The sequence below is a fragment of the Chlorocebus sabaeus genome, chromosome 6, assembly GCF_047675955.1.
Source record: "Chlorocebus sabaeus isolate Y175 chromosome 6, mChlSab1.0.hap1, whole genome shotgun sequence".
Classification (NCBI taxonomy): domain Eukaryota; kingdom Metazoa; phylum Chordata; class Mammalia; order Primates; family Cercopithecidae; genus Chlorocebus; species Chlorocebus sabaeus.
Window position 1 is genome coordinate 56,840,403 of NC_132909.1, and position 22,930 is coordinate 56,863,332.

General features: G+C 58.3%; 1 protein-coding gene across 2 annotated transcripts; it reads left to right on the top strand.

Moving 5' to 3' along the window:
• The first annotated feature begins 450 nt into the window (after positions 1-450).
• LONP1 (lon peptidase 1, mitochondrial) lies at positions 451-22,905 on the top strand. 2 transcript variants are annotated; one of them, XM_073017066.1, is made up of 18 exons: positions 451-470; positions 4,765-4,853; positions 5,777-5,896; positions 7,146-7,377; positions 10,100-10,161; positions 10,688-10,817; positions 11,371-11,454; positions 12,517-12,737; positions 13,578-13,716; positions 15,603-15,781; positions 18,111-18,198; positions 18,522-18,644; positions 18,722-18,838; positions 20,038-20,178; positions 20,280-20,445; positions 21,080-21,297; positions 21,377-21,541; positions 22,521-22,905. In XM_073017066.1, exons 3-18 carry the CDS (start codon positions 5,847-5,849, stop codon positions 22,701-22,703), a joined length of 2,298 nt encoding a protein of 765 aa, XP_072873167.1. In that variant the 5' UTR covers positions 451-470; positions 4,765-4,853; positions 5,777-5,846; the 3' UTR covers positions 22,704-22,905. The 2 variants fall into 2 exon arrangements, with proteins under 2 accessions (XP_072873167.1, XP_007993125.2); XM_007994934.3 differs by lacking the exon at positions 451-470 and adding an exon at positions 477-927.
• The last annotated feature ends 25 nt before the right edge of the window (positions 22,906-22,930 follow it).

Genomic DNA, 22,930 nt, shown 5'->3' on the forward strand with positions numbered 1-22,930 from the left:
CCCGGGAGCCGGCCTGAGCGCACGGTAGCCTCGCGCTCCGCCTGAACCCTGAGCATGCGCAGACGAATCCCGGGAGGCCTGAATCCGCGCACAAACGCGCGCTCAGAGCCTGGGCATGCGCACCCGGCCACCCGTGGCCAATCTAGAGTCTGAGCATGCGCATGTCGTCCACGCGCCTAAGCGTGTGCACAGGCTGCTCATGAGTTCCTAAACGCTGCGTTTGCAACAATACGAGGTTTTGTACGGGCCCTGGCCTGTGCCCACAGATATCCACGTGACCGGAAAACGCCTTGAGCGCGTAAAGTAGGAGACCGGAAGAGGCGGAGAAGATGCCCTCGCTCGAACTCCGCCTCCTCTTCTCCGTGTAGGCCCCGCCCACTGAGGCAGCTGTTTTGGGCCTCGCCCCCATCGGGTCCTGAGGCACGCGCCGGGAGTCACGTGCGTTCCACGGCGAGCGGAAATGACGCGAGGTGTGTGCGCCGTCAGTATGGCCGGGCTATGGCGGCGAGCACAGGCTACGTGCGACTGTGGGGAGCGGCGCGGTGCTGGGCGCTGCGGCGGCCGATACTGGCCGCCGCCGGGGGGCGGGTCCCCACTGCAGCCGGAGCGTGGTTGTTCCGAGGCCGGCGGGCCTGTGACGTCTTTCCTCCTTGGGCACTGTGGGGCCGAGGCCCGGTAATTGGGGGCCAGTGGCGAGGGTTTTGGGAAGCGAACAGCCGCGGCGGAGGAGCATTCTCGGGGGGCCAGGACGCCTCCGAGGGCGGTGCAGAGGAAGGAGCCGGGGGCGCGGGGGGCAGCGCGGGCGGCGGGGAAGGCCCGGTCATAACGGCGCTCACGCCCATGACGATCCCCGATGTGTTCCCGCACTTGCCGCTCATCGCCATCACCCGCAACCCGGTGTTCCCGCGCTTTATCAAGATTATCGAGGTAATGGGAGTCCCCGCCTCGGCCTCAGGTTTCCCACCTCTGCAAGCAGCGGGCTGAACCGTGGGATCACTTTAGCGCCCTCGTGTTTCGCAACTTTTTCAGACATGAAGTTTCTCAAAGGGTGCAGTTCGAATCCTTGTCTGCTCACCACTAGCTTGGCAACCTTGAGCCAAAGTCCTCCCCTTTCGAATTTCTTAGGATCTGTTAGATGAGAGGAGTTGAACCCGAAGAGCCTAGGATTATCCACTTAGAACCCCGGCGTAGAAATCCTGGGCCGGGAGGGACCAGAGTAGTGTTACGGCGCTGTTAGTTTTCTGCTTACTTGGCACGAGTTTTGTAACACCTCCTTGCCCCAGGCGCTCTGCCGTCTGATTACGAGCCTCACTGGGATCAGAATTCCTTCGTTTCTTAAACAAATACTTCTTGATTGATTGCTTATTATTTGCCAGAGACTGTTCTAGGTGCTGGGGATATGGCAGTGAACAAAACAGAAAAATTTATGCCTTTGAAGTTGGGCATGGTGGCTCGCGGTCTAGTCCCAACTACTCCACTGGCTCAGGTGGGAGGATTGCTTGAACCCTGGAGTCCAGCCTGGTCAACATGGCGAGACCCTGACTCTTAAAAAAAAAAAAAATCTGTCTTGGAGCTTACGTTCTGGCAGGATGAGACAGGCAATAAAGATGATTAGTAACGATATTGTATTAGAAGGCAATAATTACGAGAAATAATAGAGCGTGGATGGGACAGGAGGCTTAGGAGGGTGGGAAGAGGACGTTATTCAGTGTGTTCTTGACCTCCTACCACGTAGCAAGTGCTGAGAATACTGTAGTGAACAAGTCATGCAGTCCCTGGCCTTAACTTATGTTCCGGTGGTAGAAATTAGATCATTTCAGACTAAGAGCCTTGGAGGTGGGGAGGGAGCAGGATGATGTAATAGGGAGAAAGCAGAGTGTAAGGAACTTGAGCTTTTAGAGTAGGAAGGCCCCAAGAGCCTTCTCCCCTAGCTTCCCTTCCCTTAAAAAACAACTACTGATGTGGAAACTGGGATCTATGGGAAGATTATCTCTTAACTGGCGGGGAGCAAGGTCACGCAGTGAGTCAGCCTCTGCGCTCATCCTCCAGACTCTGATAAACAAATCTCAAGGATCTGTTGTTAAGGGAAAGGCCATTTCAGAGGGGCAACAGACAGTGGAGAGGGGACAGAGGGAGCTTCTCCAACGCTGTCAGTTTGTGTGTCCGAGCTTTTTTTTGTTTTTGTTTTTGAGACAGAGTTGTACTCTGTCATCTAGGCTGGAGAGCAGTGGCGGGATCTCAGCTCACTGCAGCCTCCGCCTCCCAGGTTCAAGTGATTCTCCTGCCTCAGCTCCCGGAGTAGCTGGGATTACAGGCGCCCACCACCATGCCTGGCTAATTTTTGTATTTTTAGAAGAGACAGGGTTTCACCATGTTGCCTACGCTGGTCTCGAACTCCTGACCTCAAGTGATTCACCCGCCTCAGCCTCCCAAAGTGCTGGGATTGCAGGTGTGAGTCACCGCGCCCAGCCCCAAGGTCTTTCCTTGATGTTTAGTAGTAGTTACTGATGCAGGCCCCAGAACAAGACCCAGTGGGGTCCTATCCTGGCTCCATAACCTTCAAGTTATTCCTTTGGCTTCCACGTTCTCATCTGTGACATGGACGTATTAGTCTCTTAGAGTTGTTGTGGGACTTAAATGAGACGATGTGGGCTGGGCACGATGTCTCACATGTGTAATCCCAGCACTTTGGGAGGCTGAGGCAGAAGGATAATTTGAGACCAGCATGGTCAACATAGACCCTGTCTCTACAAAAACAAAGAAAGAAAGAAAAGCTGGGCACAGTGGCATGCATCTGTCATCCCAGCTACTTGGAAGGCTGAGGCAGGAGGATCACTTGAAACTGGGAGATCAAGGCTGCAGTGAGCCATGGTGTCACCACTGCACTGCAGCCTGGGCAACAAAATGAGGCCCTGCCTTAGTAATAACCTGATATTGTTTCCTCTTTGGTGTACTTCTGACATTTCAGGACTCTGCCCCTGAGGCCTTTTTCCCATCCTTGACTTCACCCCTGGCAGTTCTCTTTACCCTCCCAGGTTTCTGGAGCCAGGATGGTGTTCATCAGGTCTGGTCCCCTCAGTTCTGCAGAGCGACAGATGCCCCTTGCTCCCAGGGTCTGAGCAGAGAGATGATTCTTCTAAAAGAGTTCAGACTGCCCACGTGGAGGTAGCCAGGAGGGTTAAGTGAGTGGCTGCGGATAGTATTTGGGAAACTGGCAGGTGGTTCTTGTTATATTTCTGGTTGATGATGCGTTGTAAATCATAAAAATGGATCCTGCCAAGGCCAGGAGGCAGATGCCAAGGATGCAGCTATTAGCTGTTGGCAGAGGGGAAATTGGGGGGCAACTTCTTTGGGACCCAAGAAATGTTTCTGAAATTGTTAGCAAAGCTTGATTTACTCTTCAGTTTGTGCTTGACTCTCTGGCCAACTTGCTCTAGAAGGTTCTGTCCTCATTAGCGACTTCTGAGTATAATGAGGACATGCTGTTACCCAGGCTGGTCTGAAACTCCTGGGCTCAAGTGATCCTCCTGCCTCAGCACCCCAAAGTGCTGGGATTACAGGCATGAGCCACCACACCTGGCCAGGCCATTACCTTTAATCAAGGTCTGTCCTGTGAATTAACAAAGATTTGAAAGAAATCAGGTGAGCTCCTTGCTCCTTCAAATGCTTCCTAGAAGACATCATTAGCCCTGAACCTGCTATTGAGAATGTGCTGTGATCCTAGGGGTCTTGATCATTAATTAACAGCATATGATGTGATAAGGAAGTAACTTTCAATGAAAATTGGAGGGACCGGGCATGGTGGCTCATGGCGAAACTCCATCTCTAATAATAATACAAAAATTAGTGGGTCCAGTGGCATGCGCTTGTAATCCCAGCTACAGAGTAGGATGAGTTGGGAGAATCGCTTGAACCCGGGAGGTTGAGGTTGCATTGAGCCGAGATTGCACCACTGCACTCCAGCCTGGGCGGCAGAGTTAAACTTTCAAAAAAAAAAAAAAAAAAAAAAGGAAGTCATTAACCTCTGGAGTGGGCCACATTTGAATTACTTGTTTATTCTGACATTAATAAAAGCAGAATGGTTTTGATTTTCAAACCAAGACAGTTTGCCCTGGACATCCCTTTTGAAGCTGGATGTTAAATCAATTTCTGGGTTCTGACCATCCGTCTACTTTGAATTTCCTTTGGGAATGGAGGAAACCACTAAGAAAAATGCTGCTAGTTAATTCTGCCTCACTGTATTCACCACCACAGCTTCCTATCCTCCAGTCTTTTTTTTTTTCTTTTTTTTCTTTTTCTTTTTTGGGGTTTCGGCATTCCCGAACCCTGTTGATTAGTATCCCGGATCCGATTAGCATGTCCCCAGAGAATAATCTAGACAACGTTAGAGCTGCTGTCAAAAAATGTCAACTAGAAAAGTTACCCTGGGCTGTGTGTGGTGGCTCACGCCTGTAATACCAGCACTTTGGGAGGCTGAGGCAGGTCGATCACCTGAGGTCAGGAGTTCGAGACCGCCTGGCCAATATGGTGAAACCCTGTCGCTACTAAAAATACAAAAATTAGCTAGGTATGGTGGTGCATGCCTGTAATCCCAGCTACGCAGGAGGCTGAGGCAGGAGAATCCCTTGAACCCAGTGGGGGCGGAGGTTGCAGTGAGCCGAGATGACGCCGTTACATTCCAGCCAGGGCAACAGAATGAGACTCTGTCTCAAAGAAAAAAAACAATCTACCCTGCATTTCACCTTGGGGTCATTGTCATGCTAGGTTAAAAATAAGAAGTTGGTTGAGCTGCTAAGAAGGAAAGTCCGTCTTGCCCAGCCTTATGTCGGTGTCTTTCTAAAGAGAGATGACAAGTAAGTGTGATTTTTTCTTTCATTCCCTTGTTGACATTGCCCTAGAGTCCAGCTCACCACAAGTCCTACTTTGTACTTTGTACTTTTGACTCTTGAAGGAAACCAGGGAAGACCTCCAGAGTAAAGGCCAGGAGCCAGGCAGACTGCCTTTTCAGCCCGGGCTAAGAACTCAGCTTGTAGCACTAAACTTCATGCATTGTTAAAATGTGGAGGAAATTAACTTCAGGGACCCTTGGTGATGAGATGCACCATGAGGCTGCCTGAAAGCCGAGCTAGCTGGTCGGAGATCATGGCTCCACGTAGAAATGAGTTCCATGGGCCAGGCATGGTATCACACACCTGTAATCCCAGCACTTTGGGAGGCTGAGGCATGTGGATCACCTGAGGTCAGGAATTCCAAAGCAGTCTGACTGACATGGTGAAATCTCGTCTCTACTAAAAATACAAAAAATTAGCCAGACGTGGCGGCAGGCACCTGTAATCCCAGCTACTCGGGAGGCTGAGGAAGGAGAATCACTTGAATCTGGTAGGTGGAGGTTGCAGTGAGCCCAGATCGCACCATTGCACTCCAGCCTGGGCAACAAGAGCAAAACTCCATTTCAAAAAAAAAGTTCCATGTATGCATTCCAAGCAGGCTCTGTGACAGGAGCATAGAAGAGACTTAAAGTCCCATCTGGACCGTGTCCTTGTGGCTGACTTAGTGAGGAGCCACCCACCCGGTCCTGTGACCACTGGGGGCAGCCCTGACCTGGCAGAAGCTTCCCTAGCCTCTGGAGCTCCTGTGGGAGCCAAGGAAGCCGCTCTTGGTTTTCAGTAGCATTTGGAGGGACGTTTCTTTTCTTTCCCTCCTCCCTCTCAGCCGGAGACATCCTGCCAAGCATGCAAGCCGTGTTCCAATGTTCCTCTGTGCTCCTCTTCCACAGCAATGAGTCGGATGTGGTCGAGAACCTGGATGAAATCTACCACACGGGGACATTTGCCCAGATCCACGAGATGCAGGACCTTGGGGACAAGCTGCGCATGATCGTCATGGGACACAGAAGGTGGGTGGCTGGTGGGGGTAGTAGGGGGTGGAGGGCAGAGTAGCACACAGGAGACCAGCCCAGGATGCCCCAGGCCCCAGCATCAGCTTGCCTTGTCTGTCAGCCCCGCAGCTTTCTTATTAGCACTGAGGCCAGACCTGGGGGTAAGAGTGAGACATGTCACCTCTGGACCCCTCCTGTCTCAGAAAGGGGCGAGCTGCAGGACCGGGCACAGTGATTCCTGCCTGGAATCCCAGCACTTTGGGATGTCAAGACAGTTGGATCGCTTGAGCCCAGGAGTTTGAGTGCAGCCTGGGCAACATAGCGAGATCCCATCTCTGCAAAAAAAAAAAAAAAAAAAAAAGAAAGAAAAGAAAAATTAGCTGGATGTGGTGACTCATGCCTGTGGTCCCAGCTACCCAGGAGGCTGAGGTGGGAGGATCGCTTGAGCCCAGGAGTTTGAGACCAGCCTGGGCAACACAGCAAGACCCTGTTTCTATAAAAAATTTTTAAAAGTTCCTGTAGTCCCAGTGTGTTCCTGTAGTCCCAGCTACTTGGCAGGCTGAGGCAGGAGGATTGCTTGAGCCCAGGAGGTCGAGGCTGCAGTGAGCTATGATCACACCACTGCACTGCAGCCTGGGCAGCAGAGTGAGACCCTGAGTTGAGGTGGTGCTGGGTGCTCTGAGGCAAGATGCAGACGGCGTGATAGGTGGAGGGTGCTTGGTGCTCTGGAGGGAAACGCAGACGGCTTGAGAGGTGGAGGGTGCTCGGTGCTCTGAGGGGAGGTGTAGACAGCCTGAGAGGTGGAGGTGGGTAGCTTCCGTGAAGTGTTTGGGGACATTCTTTGCGATGGTGTCCTTGAAATTGAGATGTGAACGACAGGAAGGAGCCACTTGAGCTGAGTCCAGGGCGCAGAGTCTCAGAGACCAGCCTGTGCCCGGCCAGGCGGACACTGTTTTCAGCAAGAGGCCCTGGGGCTTGTCGCTGCAGCTTATCCACGATACTTAGGATGGGGACAGTGGTGCATTCGCGTGGGACACAGGGAATGCCTGAATCTGGCTGGAGTCTAAGGGGTGGAGGGGACACTGGTTGGGAGGCCCCAAGAAAGCAGCTCAGGTCTCCAGCCTGAGGACCCCGTAGCCACCCTGTGGTTCCAGAGGTCTGGGTTCAGCGGGACCGTTGGACCACCTGTGCCACCAGGGAGGCCTCAGCTGGGGCCAGGGCAGCTCCCAGCCTCAGTGGCTTCACGCCTGCCTTGCTCCTGCGTCAGAGTCCATATCAGCAGACAGCTGGAGGTGGAGCCGGAGGAGCCGGAGGCGGAGAACAAGCACAAGCCCCGCAGGAAGTCGAAACGGGGCAAGAAGGAGGCGGAGGACGAGCTGAGCGCCAGGCACCCGGCGGAGCTGGCGATGGAGCCTGCCCCTGAGCTCCCGGCCGAGGTGCTCATGGTGGAGGTGGAGAACGTCGTCCACGAGGACTTCCAGGTCACAGAGGAGGTGAAAGTGAGTCCGTGTGTCGGTCGCGGCCGCCTCCCCAACGGGCTCCCTTGAGCCATTCCTACAGCCTCTCCTAGGAGTTGTCTCCTACCCTGAGCCCCTCAGCAAGGGTCTGGCCGGAGGTCTTTGGAAGACTCTGGGATGGGAGAGGCACAGGAAATTTGCTGGAGCCATAGCTACTCGAGAGGAAGGCAGGGTTGGAACCCAGGTCCAGCCCCAGCCCACGTCCCCTGTGCCAAAGCCTCCAGCGGTTACCAAGACACCTTCCAGCCCCAGCTGCTTCCCACCAAGCCCGGGAGGTCAGGGAGGGGAAGCTGGGACCCGTGGCTGTAGGACAGGAAACAGCCTGTTGGCCACCCTGATCCCCCAACCTAGGCCGTCCTGCCTTCCTGGTGGCACAAGGAGTCAGCTTCCGAGGTGGGCAGCCTCCTGGCGGTACCACCTGCCCTCCTGCTGTAGGGGCAGTCAGCAAAGCTAACCAAAGGCCTGAAGCATGTCAGCTCCTTACTTGTGTGCCTGGTGTCATCAGCCTCCTCCCCGGGCTGTTGCAGAGCCTGGGGGGAAAGTGCCATGATCAACTGGTGATGTCTGCTGTGGACGCTGGGAGGGGCGAACCGTCCTGTCCACAGGCCCTCCTGAGTTCTTGAGGTCAGCACTTCTATCCTGTCCTACTAGCCCCTGTGAGTTGTTTTTGTTTTTGTTTTTTCTTTTTTGAGACAGAGTCTGGCTCTGTCGCCCAGGCTGGAGTGCAGTGGCGCCATCTCAGCTCACTGCAGCCTCCGCCTCCCGGGTTCCAGTGACTCTCATGCCTCGGCCTCCCAAGTAACTGGGATTACAGGCACGCACCATCACACCCGGCTAATTTTTGTATTTTTAGTAGAGACGAGGTTTTACCGTGTTGGCCAGGCTGGTCTCAAACTCCTGACCCTGGGTGATCCTCCCACCTTGGCCTCCCAAAATGCTGGGATTACAGGCATGAGCCACCGCGCCTGGCCACCTCTGAGTATTGAGCATTTGAAGTAGAGCTGCTGTGGCCAAGGAACAGAATGGAACATTTTGCTGGCTGGGTGCAGTGGCTCATGCCTGTCATCCCAACAGTTTTGGAGGCCAAGGAAGGAGGATCACTTGAGACCCGGAGTTCAAAACCAGCCTGGGCAATATCGAGACCCCTATCTCTACAAAAAACAATTAAAATTAGCTGGGCATGGTGGCGTACACTAGTGGTCCAGCCTGTGGGAGGGTCGCTTGAGCCCGGGAGGTTGAGGCTGCAGTGAGCTGTGATCGCATCACTGCACTCCAGCCTGGGCAACACAGTGAGACCCTGTTATCTAAAAATTAAAACAATTCTAACAGCCACCAGTGGCTACACTGTCCTGGGCAGCACAGCACTGGCGCTGCCTGAGAGACTCTTGCGCAGGGGGAAGATAGTGACCGACCTGACAGATGTGATTAGAATTGGCAAGACCCCTGAGGGGCAGCGAGCTTGTTTTTTGTTTTTTATTTTTGTTTTGTTTTGTTTTTTGGGTTTTTTTTGAGACGCAGTCTCACTCTTGTCGCCCAGGCTGGAGTGCAGTGGTGCAGTCTCGGCCCTCTGCAAGCTCCGCCTCCCGGGTTCACATGACTGTCCTGCCTCAGTCTCCCCAGTAGCTGGGACTACAGGCACCCGCCACCACGCCCAGCTAATTTTTTGTATTTTTAGTAGAGACGGGGTTTCACCGTGTTAGCTAGGATGGTCTCAATCTCCTGACCTCGTGATCCGCCTGCCTCGGCCTCCCAAAGTGCTGGGATTACAGGTGTGAGCCACCGCACCCGGCCCGAACTTGTTCTTCTTAAAGCAAGTGCCCTGGACCTCCAGTGGACCTGTTCTGGTGCCTTCTACCAGGGTCAGCTCAGACAGTTCAGGGTCAAAGCCAAAGACTAGAGACTGGGTGATTACAGTTTTTTTGGAGATAGAGTCTCGCCCTGTCACTCAGACTGGAGTGCATTGGTGCAATCTTGGCTCATGGCAACCTCCGCCTCCTGAGTTCAAGTGATTCTCCTACCTCAGCCTCCTGAGTAGCTGGGATTACAGGCATCCACCAAAGTGCCTGGCTAATTGTTTTTTTGTATTTTTAGTGGAGACGGGGTTTCACCATGTTGGCCAGGTGAGTCTTGAGCTCCTGGCCTCAAGTGATCCACCTACCTCTGCCTCCCAAAGTGTTGGTGTTACAGGTGTGAGCCACCATGCCCAGCCGAGACCAGGTGATGAAAATTTGGTTGTAGGCAGGCATGGTTGCTCATGCCTGTGGTCCCAGCTACTCCGGAAAATGAGGGGGGGAGGATCGCTTGAGCCCAAGAATTCCAGGCTGCAGTGAGTCATGATCACACCACTGTACTCCAGCCTGGGTGACAGAGCAAGACTTGGTCTCTCAAAAAAAAAATAAAGGAAAGAAAAGGCAGTCTCTTTTCTTCTCCCAAGATAGCTTGTCCTAAGGACAAGGCTCTGAGGGGTAAGGAGACAGGGTTTGGTTTTAGTTTGAACTCTCTTGGTCCCGTGTCCCTGGGACTGGTGAGGTTAGGCTGCACTCCTCCGTCTCCGAAGCCCTCCGTGGCCAGGGCCAGTTGGTGGGGGGGGAGGCGAGGGGGGCAGTTGATGGAGCAACTGGTGGGTGGGGCTCCCAGGGCCACGCCTCCCACCCCCTGCTGAAGCACTGCTGGGCCTCAATGACCCTGCCCCCATACCTGGCAGGCCCTGACCGCAGAGATCGTGAAGACCATCCGGGACATCATTGCCCTGAACCCTCTCTACAGGTGGGCCTCCGTACGGGCGGCTGCCGGCGGGGGGCATCTCTGTGTTTCTTTCTGCAGCTGGGTGGGTAGGGAGCTTCCTCAGCATCCACCTGGGAGGAAACCTCGCCTGGGGCAGGCATTCGTGGCCCAGGGAGCGGCCCGTGTGGAGGAACCTGCTGCCCACTGGGGCATGTGGCAGGTGGGAGGCCCGGGGCCTCAGCAGGCCCAGGTTCCTTGTCCCCTTCTACTGAGGCCGGAAGCTGTTGCTGGCGTTGGCTGGGGGAGTGGGGAGCAGACTGCTGAGGTGAGGTCACTGCACGGCTCCCGTGGGGGCTGCACGTGGGGATGCCACATGCCTTTCCAGCCCAGGACAGGTGGGCCCTGAACTCTGGGCACCAAGCAGCAGAGCTTGCTCCCAGCCAGCCCCCCTAGGCCCTGCCTGTAGCTGCAGGAGACAAGGACCCTGAGGACTGCGTCCCCGTCAGGGGGCCGCAGTGCAGCAGAGCGCAAGGCCGTGGACACCGAGGCGGCTCCCTTTGTCCCCCAGGGAGTCGGTGCTGCAGATGATGCAGGCTGGCCAGCGGGTGGTGGACAACCCCATCTACCTGAGCGACATGGGCGCTGCGCTCACCGGGGCCGAGTCCCACGAACTGCAGGACGTCCTGGAAGAGACCAACGTGAGTGCCGCCCACCTCCACAGCCCCCGACACCCGGCTGCACCCCACCTCCACTATGCTCCGCCCATGCCCCGCTGCCCTGACTCCTCCTCGGCTCCCCCGTGCCTGCCTGCCCTCACCCCTCCACTGTGCGCCATCCAGCCCCAGCCATGTGTCCCTGGCTCTGTTTTTGAGATGATTTCCCGCTGTGTGCCTTGATCCACATCCGTCCGCCTTTGAGCGGCAACATAGCCTTCAGCTGGGAGTTACCGTTGCGGGTTCAGTGGGATCCTCTGGGCGGTGTACCCGGGGCATCGCCAGTCTTTTGCTGTTGTGAGCGGCATTCCTGAGAGCGTCCCCATGCATGCTGCTGGAGGGCCTGCGGAGGTTTCCATAGGATGCGTTTCCAGCACAGGATTTGTCAGGGCAGAGGGCACGCACGCCTCTGTGCTGGGTGTGGCGTGGCCAGGCGCTCCTGGCAGCATCTCTCAGGGTGCGCCTTTTCCCCTGCCTCGGCCCTACATGCACAGACACCGACTTCTGCTCATCCTTTCCACCCTCCCTGTCTCGGCAGATTCCCAAGCGGCTGTACAAGGCCCTCTCCCTGCTGAAGAAGGAATTTGAACTGAGCAAGCTGCAGCAGCGCCTGGGGCGGGAGGTGAGCCCGAGGCTGAGGCGCAGCCACTCTTGGGGGCCTTCCCATCAGGCCACGTGACATCAGTCAGGCTCTGGAGCACACGGAGGGACCAGTGGCATCGACCAGGGCAAGCCCAGAAGGCCTGTCTGGGTTTTGAGGGCTTCGTGCCAGCATCTGCTCTGTCGTCCTGGGCTGTGGAACTCTCTGCATTGAACAGGAAAGCTTAAAGCTGGTCCCAGTGTAATGAGCCCAGGGTGGAGCAGTCTCAGGACCGTCCCACATCAAGGGAAGAATTCCTCTGCCTTTGTAATCTTGAGGACAGTGTTGGAAAATGGGAAGCAGCCTGGGAAAAGTCGAGATGCTGTTTCTTAAGACCCAGCCATTGAGGCTCACTGTCCTGATACTCGGCAGATCACAGCCTGCCTGATGCTCAGTCACTTCACAGTTGTAGCATTTTTTGGAATTTTTTATTTTAAGACAGGGTCTCAGTCGGCCGCCTAGGCTGGAGTGCAGTGGCGCAATCTCAGCTCACTACAGCCTCCACCTTCAGGGCTCAAGCGGTCCTCCCACCTCAGCTTCCCGAGTAGCTGGGATGACAGGCATGTGACACCACACCGGCTAATTTTTGTCTTTCAGTAGAGAAGGGTTTCACCATGTTGGCCAGGCTGGTCTTGAACTCTTGGCCTCAGGTGATCTGCCTGCTTTGGCCTCCCAAAGTGCTGAGATTACAGGCGTGAGCCACGGTGCCTGGCCCTGTCTCTATAAACAATTTTAAAATTAGAGCCAGGCGTGGTGGCAGGTGCCTGTGGTCCCAGCTACCCAGGAGGCTAAGGCAGGAGGAGCGCTTGAGTCCAGGAGGTGGAGGCTATGGTAAGCTATCATGGTGCCTTCGCACTCTAGCCTGGGCAACAGAGGAGGACCCTGTTTCAAGAAAAAAAACAAAAGATGGAACCAAAGGCTTCCTGCCCTGGGTTTCGTTTCTTTTTTCTGAGTCCTGGGGGAGCAGAGGGTCTCCACTCGTGTGGGGATGCACACACCCACCTTCCCAGACCCAGGGCCTGATGGCAGCGCCTCACCCCACAGGTGGAAGAGAAGATCAAGCAGACCCACCGCAAGTACCTGCTGCAGGAGCAGCTGAAGATCATCAAGAAGGAGCTGGGCCTGGAGAAGGACGACAAGGACGCCATCGAGGAGAAGTTCCGGGAGCGCCTCAAGGAGCTCGTGGTCCCCAAGCATGTCATGGATGTTGTGGACGAGGAGCTGAGCAAGCTGGGCCTGCTGGACAACCACTCCTCGGAATTCAAGTGAGCTCCAGGCCTGGGGCGGCCCAGCCCTCGGGCAACCCCTCCTCAGCCCCTGTCTTGGGCAGGCCAGGGGACCCAGCAGGAGAGCTCTGTGGCACCTTCTTGCTGTAGTGGGTGCTTGGTGGGGGGCTAGGAGGTACCCAGTGAGCATCAGTCCTGTTCCTGGGCAGGACATGTCATCACCATCTCCATTCTACAAGGAAATCGAGGCTCAGGGCTGTGGAATTAGTGGTCAAGGCCTATGAGCTGGTAGGTGGTGCCAGGGATTTGAACCCAGGGACACCTGTCTCTACACCAGGGCGGTTTTTTTTTTTCCTTTTTTTTTTTTTTTGAGATGGAGTCTTGCTCTGTCGCCCAGGCAGGAGTGCAATGTCTTGTCTCACTCCAAGCTCCACCTCCTGGGTTCATGCCATTCTCCTGCCTCAGCCTCCGGAGCAGCTGGCACTACAGGCGCCCACTGCTACGCCCAGCTAATTTTTTGTAGTTTTAGTAGAGACAGCTTTTCACTGTGCTAGCCAGGATGGTCTTGATCTCCTGACCTTGTGATCTGCCTGGCTTGGCCTCCCAAAGTTCTGGGATTACAGGCGTGAGCCACTGTACCTGGCCCGTAAACTGTTTTATAGAGATGGGGTCTCACTGAGTTGCCCAGGCTGGTCTTGAACTCCTGGGCTCCAGCGATCCTCCCATCTGGGCCTCCCAAAGAGCTGGGATTACAAACGTGAGCTATTGTGCTCGGCCCCACACATGGTTTCAAGCCCTGGGCAACCACACGGCCAAGTCCAGCAGACACACGGGCAGCTGGTGAGCTCCGCTCAGCATCTCTCATCTTTCCCCTGGCAGTGTCACCCGCAACTACCTAGACTGGCTCACGTCCATCCCTTGGGGCAAGTACAGCAACGAGAACCTGGACCTGGTGCGGGCACAGGCAGTGCTGGAGGAAGACCACTACGGCATGGAGGACGTCAAGAAACGCATCCTGGTGAGCCCAGTGTCTGGCCTGCTGTGGATTTGCATGTGGGCAGTGGGCCCAGGCCCAGGATTCTGTGCTGTGGGTTGAGATTTCAAAGGAGCCCTCTGGTGAATTCGTAGGCCTGGGGGTGCTGGTCGGGGGGATCCTGACGGAGGGAGCATCCTGCCCTGCCCCCGGGGGCTCGAGGATTTCCCAGATGGACTGAAGTCATGCCTGATAGGCCGAGCATGGTGGGGCTGCTTGTTCCAGCTACTCAGGAGGCTTAGGCAGGAGGATCACTTGAGCCCAGGAAGCTGAGGCTGTGGTGAGCTGTGATCGTACCACTGCACATCAGGTTGGGTGACAGAGGGAGACCCCCATCTCTACAAAAAATTTTAAAATTTGGGCCGGGCACCATGGCTCACGCCTGTAATCCCAGCACTTTGGGAGGCTGAGGCAGGCAGATCATGAGGTCAGGAGATTGAGACCATCCTGGCGAACACAGTGAAACCCCGTCTACTAAAAATACAAAAAATTAGCCGGGCGCAGTGGCAGGTCCCTGTAGTCCTAGCTACTCGGGAGGCTGAGGCAGTAGAATGGCTTGAACCCGGGAGGCAGAGCTTGCAGTGAGCGGAGATTGTGCCACTGCACTCCAGCCTGGGTAACAGAGTGAGACTCCGTCTCAAAAAAAAAAAAAAAGTCTGGTGTGGTGGTGTGTGTCTGTAGTCCCAGCTACTTGGGAGGCTGAAGTGGGAGGACTGCTTGAACCCAGGAGGTGGAGGCTTCAGTGAGCTGTGATGGCACCACTACACTCCAGCCTGGGCGACAGAGCAAGACGTTGTCTGAAAATTAATTAATTTTGAATTAATTTTTAAAATACCACTCCTGAGACATTAGAAACCAGGCAGGCAAGTGGGAGTCAGAGGCTAAAAACAGGAATCAGAGCCCAGGCGCGGTGGCTCAGGCCTTTAATCCCAGCACTTTGGGAGGCCGAGGTGAGCCGAGGCTTACAAGGGCAGGAGTTCAAGACCAGCCTGACCCACATGGTGAAACCCCGTTTCTACTAAAAATACAAAAAAAGTAGCGGGGCATGGTAACTCACGCCTGTAATCCCAGCTAGTAGAGAGGCTGAGGCAGGAGAATTGCTTGAACGCAGACAGAGGTTACAGTGAACTGAGATCACACCACTGCACTCCAGCCTGGGCCACAGAGCAAGACTCCATCTCAAAAAAAAAAAGGAGGCCAGGCGCGGTGGCTCATGCCTGTAATCCCAGCACTTTGGGAGGCCGAGATGGGCGGATCACGAGGTCAGGAGATTGAGACCATCCTGACTAACACGGTGAAACCCCGTCTCTACTAAAAATACAAAAATTCGCCGGGCGCGGTGGCGGGCGTCTGTAGTCCAGCCACACGGGAGGCTGAGGCAGGAGAATGGTGTGAACCCAGGAGGCGGAGCTTACAGTGAGTGGAGATTGCGCCACCGCATTCCAGCTTGGGCGACAGAGCGAGACTCCGTCTCAAAAAAAAAAAAAAAAAAAAGGAGCCAGAGGCATTGGCGGAGGGGGAGAGTGGGGTGCCTCTCTGGGTCGGGCTGGAGAGAGTGGGGCATTGGTGGTGTTCAGGGTCCCGGGAAAGGGACCCGTTAGGAGGTGGGGAGCTGCTGAACGGGCCTGGCACTGCCGGGCAGCCGCGGTCTCCTGGCATCTAGTTGTCCTGTTGGTGTTAATGGAGCTCTTGTCACGGGTTGCCCCTCCCTGTGGCCAGTGGCAGTATTGATCTGCTCAGCCTCCCGGACAATCCTGGTCCCTTTCCGCAGCCCTCAGGCGTCTGTAAGGCAGTGTGCAGGTGGCGGGAGTCATGCCCAGGCCCCCGGCTTACCCAGCCCACGCGCCCACTGAGCCTGCCTCTGTCCGTAGGAATTCATTGCCGTCAGCCAGCTCCGCGGCTCCACCCAGGGCAAGATCCTCTGCTTCTACGGCCCCCCTGGCGTGGGCAAGACCAGCATTGCCCGCTCCATCGCCCGCGCCCTGAACCGAGAGTACTTCCGCTTCAGCGTCGGGGGCATGACTGACGTGGCTGAGATCAAGGGCCACAGGTAGGCCCGGCTCTGGCAGCTCTCCCCACGGGCTCCCCTCAGCGGTGCTGCCAGGCTTCATCTTCTCCAGTCACCGTTAACATTTGGTAGAGCAATCTGGGTCGTGGGCAGCCAGTTCCACTCACGCTAGAGTAACTGAAAAGTCCAGCCATGTGGCGGACTTCAGGCCTGGCTGATTCCAGGCGCTCAGACAGCGCTGGCAGGAATCTCCACGGCCTGGCCCCTGGGAGAGAGACATCTCGGCCGGCCCTCAGTAGACGCCCCCGGTAGTTCCAGCTCAGGTCCTGCAGTGCCCCGGCCAGAGCTGCAGGGCGGGCATTTGCCATGCACACACTGGTTTATGTGGGCTGTGGCTGATGCCCCAGGACTCGGGGTGAGGTCGGCCCCCCCCCGCCCCCGAAGTCTGTGGGCTGGAGTCAGGAGAGATGGTCTCTGGTGAGGACTGGGCTGCACACACCGGAGAAACCTCGGCACCTCTGTGGGCTCACTCCTCCCGGCCTGTGGGCTCACTCCTCCCGGCCGGCCTCAGGCCCAGAGCAAGGGCCATGGCCCTCAGCGCTCAGCGCCTTCCCACCTGGCCCTTCGGGTGGGCAGCCAGGCGCGGCTTCTGCGGCTTCCCTTCTCGCCAACCTCTGTAGACCACGGTTGTTTGGAAACCGTAGCCCCTAGTGAAAGCCGAGCGTGAGGCATCTGCTAAGTCCACCACCTATTTCCATCCTGCAAGGCGTTCACTTGAGTCCGGGTTTGAAGTGAACATTTCTGGCTCTTCTAAAAACATGCCCAGCTCTGGAACCCCCAGGCTCAGGCCTCCTCAGCCTGCCCGCTGCAAGGGTGACAGCATGCTGGCCCGCGCCGTGTCCAGTCCCCAGGCCTCGGCCACTCTCACCAGCCTGGAGTTGGGAGGAGCTGGAGATGGTGGGACCAGTGCAGTTTTGGGGGTCCCAGATTGACCAGGGGGGCGGGGGTCTGAGTGGGAGGCCAGGGGAGCTGTTTTGCAGTCCCTTGGATGGGGTGGGGGTGTGAGCAGGAAGGAGCAGCTGGGTGAAGGTGGAGGGGCGGGTGTGGGGGGCACCCACTCCTTCCTGGGCACGCGGTTTGAGGTGGTCCTGAAGCCTCTTGGGCCCTGGTTCAGGGATGGCGAGAGGTGCAGACAAGGCCCCCTCACTGCCGGAGGAGAGACCCTGGCGGGGTCTGAACGAGCCTGAGCCGCCTCCGGCCTTGGGAGGGAGTCACCAGGGAGCGGGGCTGCAGGGAGGGCAGGCGTCTGTACTGACGTGTCTTTGGGTTCCTGCGACAAGGACAAGGACAGGAGACTGGCTGCGGGGAGATGGATCACTGTTGATAACAGCAGCAAAACCCTCTTCTGCCCACAGGACCCTGCATGACCTGCCCCACCCCTCCCTCTCTCTCTCCTCTTCCTCCCCCTCCCTCTACCCTTCCTCCCCCTCCCTCTACCCCCTTCTCTCTCCCCACTTCCCTCTCCATCTCCTCCCTTTCCCTCTTCCTCCTCCTCCCTCTTCCCCCTTCCTCCTCCTCCCTCTTCCCCCTCTCCCCCTCCTCCCTCTGCCTCAGCCTTACGGCCTCTTCGCTGTTCTTCCAACACACCAGGCGTGGTCCTGTCTCAGGGCCTTTGTACGGGCTGTGTCCTGGGCCTGGAAGACCCCCACGTGACTCCCTCCTCACCTGCGTTGCTCGGGCCTCTCCCTAAGACACTCCTTACCCCCGCACACTTAAAGTGGCACACAGCCCAGTGGCGTCTCAGTCCCTCTGTCCCTGCCCCCGTGTCTTCATCCCGCAGACAGAGCCCTCCTCACTGCCTCTCGTGGGGCCTGTGACTCTTCTGTCTGTCCGTGCCACGTGCTGGGCCCCTGTGCTGGGGCAGAGCTTGCAGGAAGCCCTCCTGAGAGCCAGTGCTGGCCATGAACGGTGTCACCCGAGCCTGAGGGCTGGGGCGTGCCTGGCGTCCCTCAGTGAGGAGTGGGGGCTTCTGCTGCCAGCACCTGGCTGGTTTTGACCATGGGTAGGAGGGGCCAGCTGAGTGACAGAACTGAGGGAGATCTGGCCTTGAATCGGTGACCCCAGAATCTGAGCTGGGTGGATGTCCCCGTGCTCCCCAGCTCCCATGAGCACAGGGCAAATCGGGGCAAGTGACCAGCATGCCTGCAAGTGCCACATATCCAGTGGCTACCAGCAGGTCCCCCCTGTGCCCCCATTGCTGGGTCTCCTGGGTGTCCAGGTGGCCTCTCCCCCATGGCCCTGGAGGGTGCACGGCATCGTCGTGGCCAAGCCAGGCTACCGAGTGGCCTCTGACCCTGCTGTGCGCCCGCAGGCGGACCTACGTGGGCGCCATGCCCGGGAAAATCATCCAGTGCCTGAAGAAGACCAAGACGGAGAATCCCCTGATCCTCATCGACGAGGTGCGTGCCGAGAGGCCCTGAGCCTTCCTAACCCAGAGTCCCAGGCAGCCCTGACCAGGCAAGGCCGTGTGCAAGACGAAGCCCAGAGCCCTCCGGGCCCCGGGATCCCTAGGTCAACTCAGGTGCCGTCGCCATGACGCTGGACCTGATGGCACGGACGGCTCCCTCCCACCCACAGCCATGCCCAGCAGGCTGCCCGTCCAGGGCAGGGTGTGGGTGCTGCTCTTACGCAGGGCGTCCCCAGTCCCGACCCCGGGGTCTCCCCACTGGGCGGGCTGGCCAGGGACATGGCGAGAGCCACCACCTGCTGTCTGCTGCCCCAGGTGGACAAGATCGGCCGGGGCTACCAGGGGGACCCCTCGTCGGCACTGCTGGAGCTGCTGGACCCAGAGCAGAACGCCAACTTCCTGGACCACTACCTGGACGTGCCCGTGGACCTGTCCAAGGTGGGGGGCCCATCCGGGGCCTGGGCTCGGGGGGAGGGTGAGCGGCCAGTCCCCCAGCACCTTGCCGCCTCCCCCAGGTGCTGTTCATCTGCACGGCCAACGTCACGGACACCATCCCGGAGCCGCTCCGAGACCGCATGGAGATGATCAATGTGTCGGGCTACGTGGCCCAGGAGAAGCTGGCCATCGCAGAGGTAAGCCCAGGCCCTCCCCACCGCTGTCTTCGTCCCCGGAGCAGGGGTTGTCCCCCAGAGCCTGCAGAGGCCGTGCCGCTGGGAGTTCCCGGACCCGGGAGAGACAGGTGGGACCTGTAGCCCAGAGGAGCAGATGCGGCCGTGAGAGACACACCAGACGCTTGTGAGCAGCTGTGGGGTGGCGCGAGCGGGCACGGGGTTTAGGGCCCGGGACTGTCCAAAACACCGCCCACCACCATCAGGCCACACGGCCGTCAGCTGTCGGTGCACACACACTCCGTCTCCCGGGCGGGGCCTCTAGGCTGCCCCAGGGCCGGGCCCCCACCTGACCCAGAGTGTAGGGAAGCTTTCTGGCAGCCCAGAAGCAGCGGGGCCCGTGGTCCCCCCGGAATGAGGCTTTGAGGAGGAGTGGTTTCAGTGAGGAGCATGCGGGGTCTGTTTCTGCGGGGGAGGTGGGGGTCCCGTATTTCTGATGTGTTTTCTCTCTGGAAAGTGCATTTCTCCCTTAGGAGCGCTTTGACAGCCAGTGGTGGGCACTGGTCCCTGCCCCTGAGGCCTTCCCAGCATCCTCGTGTCCCCTGGGGGCTTCAATGCCCACTGCTGGGTCCAGCTCCCAGCCTGACTTCCCCAAGGGGCGGGCCTGTAGTTCCTTGGGACAGGACCGGGGGGCATGGGGACCCCTCAGGGCATCAGGAATGCCCCCCAGTATCAGTGGCAAATGTAGAGTGGCCTGCATGGCTCTGTCCGTCTCACAGATGCCCTCCCTGCATGCCGTTAGAGCTCAGAACTATGGCAAGAATTGTGGGGGCTGTCGCTGACCCTGAAGCCCACGACCCAGTCCCCCTTCTCATGTGGTGAGGGCAACAGCCACGTAACCAGTCAGCTACCCTACAGGCCCTGGGTCTGTGTATGGGGTCAGCCCAGAGACAACCAGGAGGCCTTCCTGGAGGAAGTGGTATCTAAGATGCCATTGGGGAATACAAAGTGGATCCAAGCAGAGGACGCAGCACAGGCAAAGGCCTCGGACCTCTGGGCATGGTGGGTGGCAGGGCTGTGTGTCCAGGTCCTGGTTTCACCATCAGGGACCTCGTTTCCAGGCCAGGGTCTGGGGGCCATGGGAAAGGCACTGGCTCCCAGGTTCTGGACTGAGCTGGTGGGCAAGGTCCCTCCACACCCAACCCTGACGGCCGCCCTTGCAGCGCTACCTGGTGCCCCAGGCCCGCGCCCTGTGTGGCCTGGATGAGAGCAAGGCCAAGCTGTCGTCGGATGTGCTGACGCTGCTCATCAAGCAGTACTGCCGTGAGAGCGGCGTCCGCAACCTGCAGAAGCAAGTGGAGAAGGTGAGCGGCTGCCCCGCCCTCCTGGCATCTGCCGCCCACCCCACCATCCCGCGCTCATCACCCCACCTTCCCATCCCCATCATGCTGCCTTGACTGCCCAGGTGTTGCGGAAATCGGCCTACAAGATCGTCAGCGGCGAGGCTGAGTCCGTTGAGGTGACGCCCGAGAACCTCCAGGACTTCGTGGGGAAGCCCGTGTTCACTGTGGAGCGCATGTACGACGTCACGCCTCCCGGCGTGGTCATGGGGCTGGCCTGGACCGCCATGGGTGAGTGTAGTGGTGGGAGGAGATCCCAAGCCATTCCCTTTTCTACCCAAGAACATGCAGGTCCCACCTTGCACACATGTGCAGTTGGCCGCTGGTGGCTCTGGACTGCCTCTGGCTGGGGGCGGTGTGGGCAGCTCAGGGTGTCTGGGGCTGACGGAGGGGAAGGCTGTGAGCACACAGGGGTGGCAGCACACCATGGGTCTTACGGATTTGGGTGACACTTTGATAGGCTTACAGGTGGGAACAAGGGGTCCCTCAGCATGAGCTCATCCAGACAGGCCTTGGGGCCACCACACAGAAAGGAGGCGAGAGGGCAAAGGGGGCGGTGCGGGAGGGGCTGGAGAGGGGCTTGTGTCTCTGGGCAGGGCAGCAGTGGCTGGGGTCCTTGTAGCCCTGGGGGTATCCTCTGTGGCTGGCAGCTGCTGGGGGCTGCCCTGGGGGGCGTAGAGGGCCAGGAACCTGCAACGCAGCAAAGGTGGAGGCCGGTGTTGGCTCCTGATGGGACACACCCCCTGCCCAGGGGCACCAAGATGCTGAGCTGGGGCAGGAGTGGTCAGGGTGGCCCTGAGGGGTGGAGTGAGCGCCAGCCCGGGCTCTGAGGCCTCCCGTGTTCACAGCTCCACACCCATTCCAGGAGGCTCCACACTGTTTGTGGAGACATCCCTGAGGCGGCCACAGGACAAGGACGCCAAGGGTGACAAGGACGGCAGCCTGGAGGTGACAGGCCAGCTGGGGGAGGTGATGAAGGAGAGCGCCCGCATAGCCTACACCTTCGCCAGGGCCTTCCTCATGCAGCACGCCCCCGCCAACAACTACCTGGTGACCTCACACATCCACCTGCATGTGCCCGAGGTAACCGCGCCGCCTGCTCCCGCCCTGCCCCTGGGCCGCTGGCCACCTACTCACCCGCTTTCCCCACACCCCCCCACAGGGTGCCACCCCCAAGGACGGCCCAAGCGCAGGCTGCACCATCGTCACAGCGCTGCTGTCCCTGGCCATGGGCAGGCCCGTCCGGCAGAACCTGGCCATGACTGGCGAGGTCTCCCTCACAGGCAAGATCCTGCCTGTTGGCGGCATCAAGGAGAAGACCATTGCGGTGAGTGTCCTTGTGCCCGCCCCACAGCACTGGCAGGGCCCACACCACCACAGGACAGGCTCAGTTCCCACCACGAAGCCTCTGTGTGGGCCAGGAAAGAGGGAAGCCCTGGGCTTTGGACTCAGGTTTCCCTGGCCTGGAGCTGGCCTTAAGCTGACCGCCCCAGCTGCCTTCTCCACAGCGAGTTGTGTGGATTATTACATTCTAGCGCCTCCACTGGCTTGGCTCCTGCTTCCTTTCCCAGGCAGCCCAGCAGCAAGGGGGAGGCTGGAGATGGGGACAAGGTTTAGGCATTGCTGGTGTAGGGAGTGTTTGGAGCTCCCCGCCCAGGGGCTGGCCTCTTCTTAGGGTGCTGAGCAGGCTGGAGTGCCACTGTCCCTGCTCTTCCCTCCTAGCCCTGCCTGTCCCCAGACTGGACCACACCTGCCGTGTGTGCAGGAAGCCTGGTGGAGTGAGCCAGGATATTGCCACCATGAGGGAGGCGTGGTCAAGTGGCCATGACCACCTCGACCTGGACACCAGGCACAAACTCCCTAGATCAATGGTGGGGCAAATTGGGAGGCTTCCTGTCCCTGGAGGCAGTGTGCAGTGACAGTGCGAACTGCTGTCCTTTTAAGGGGCTGTGCTGGCAGACCTGTGTAGCCTCCGGCGCTGGGGAGGGGTGCCGCAGGGCCTGGCGGCAGAGCAGGCTGGGCTCAGATGCTCACAGGCCCGTGTTCAGGCCCCAGACACTGTGCCTGACCCCTGGAGGTGAAGCCGTGGGGGTGTGGCTCATTCAGAGCCCTAAGACTGCTCCCACAGGTGGGGAGGCCCTGGCTCCTGCTCTTAGGCTGTGGGAGCCAAGGCCAATGGTTTGCCTTGAGCCCGTTTCCCCGCCGGGGATGGGGATCCTGCTTAGAAGCCCTTTCCTTCCTGGAGGACAGCACACCTGCTGTCCTCCCACAGGCCCGGCCAGGGCTGACCATGACTCTGCCCCCAGGCCAAGCGTGCAGGGGTGACGTGCATTGTCCTGCCAGCTGAGAACAAGAAGGACTTCTACGACCTGGCAGCCTTCATCACCGAGGGCCTGGAGGTGCACTTCGTGGAGCACTACCGGGAGATCTTTGACATCGCCTTCCCGGACGAGCAGGCAGAGGCAGAGGCGCTGGCTGTGGAGCGGTGACGGCTGCCCCGGGACTGTAGGCAGCGGATGTCAGGCCCTGTCTGGGCTGGAACTGAGCACTGCGGGGATTGTACCCGCGCCTGGCAGCGGAGCCACCGAGCGAGCAGCTCGGTCCAGTGACCCAGATCCCAGGGACCTCAATCAGCTTAATCAGTGTCTGGCACAGAAACTCTCTATTTAATGATTAAAGTCATTTCCAGTACGGCGGCCTCATCTGCTGCCCCGGG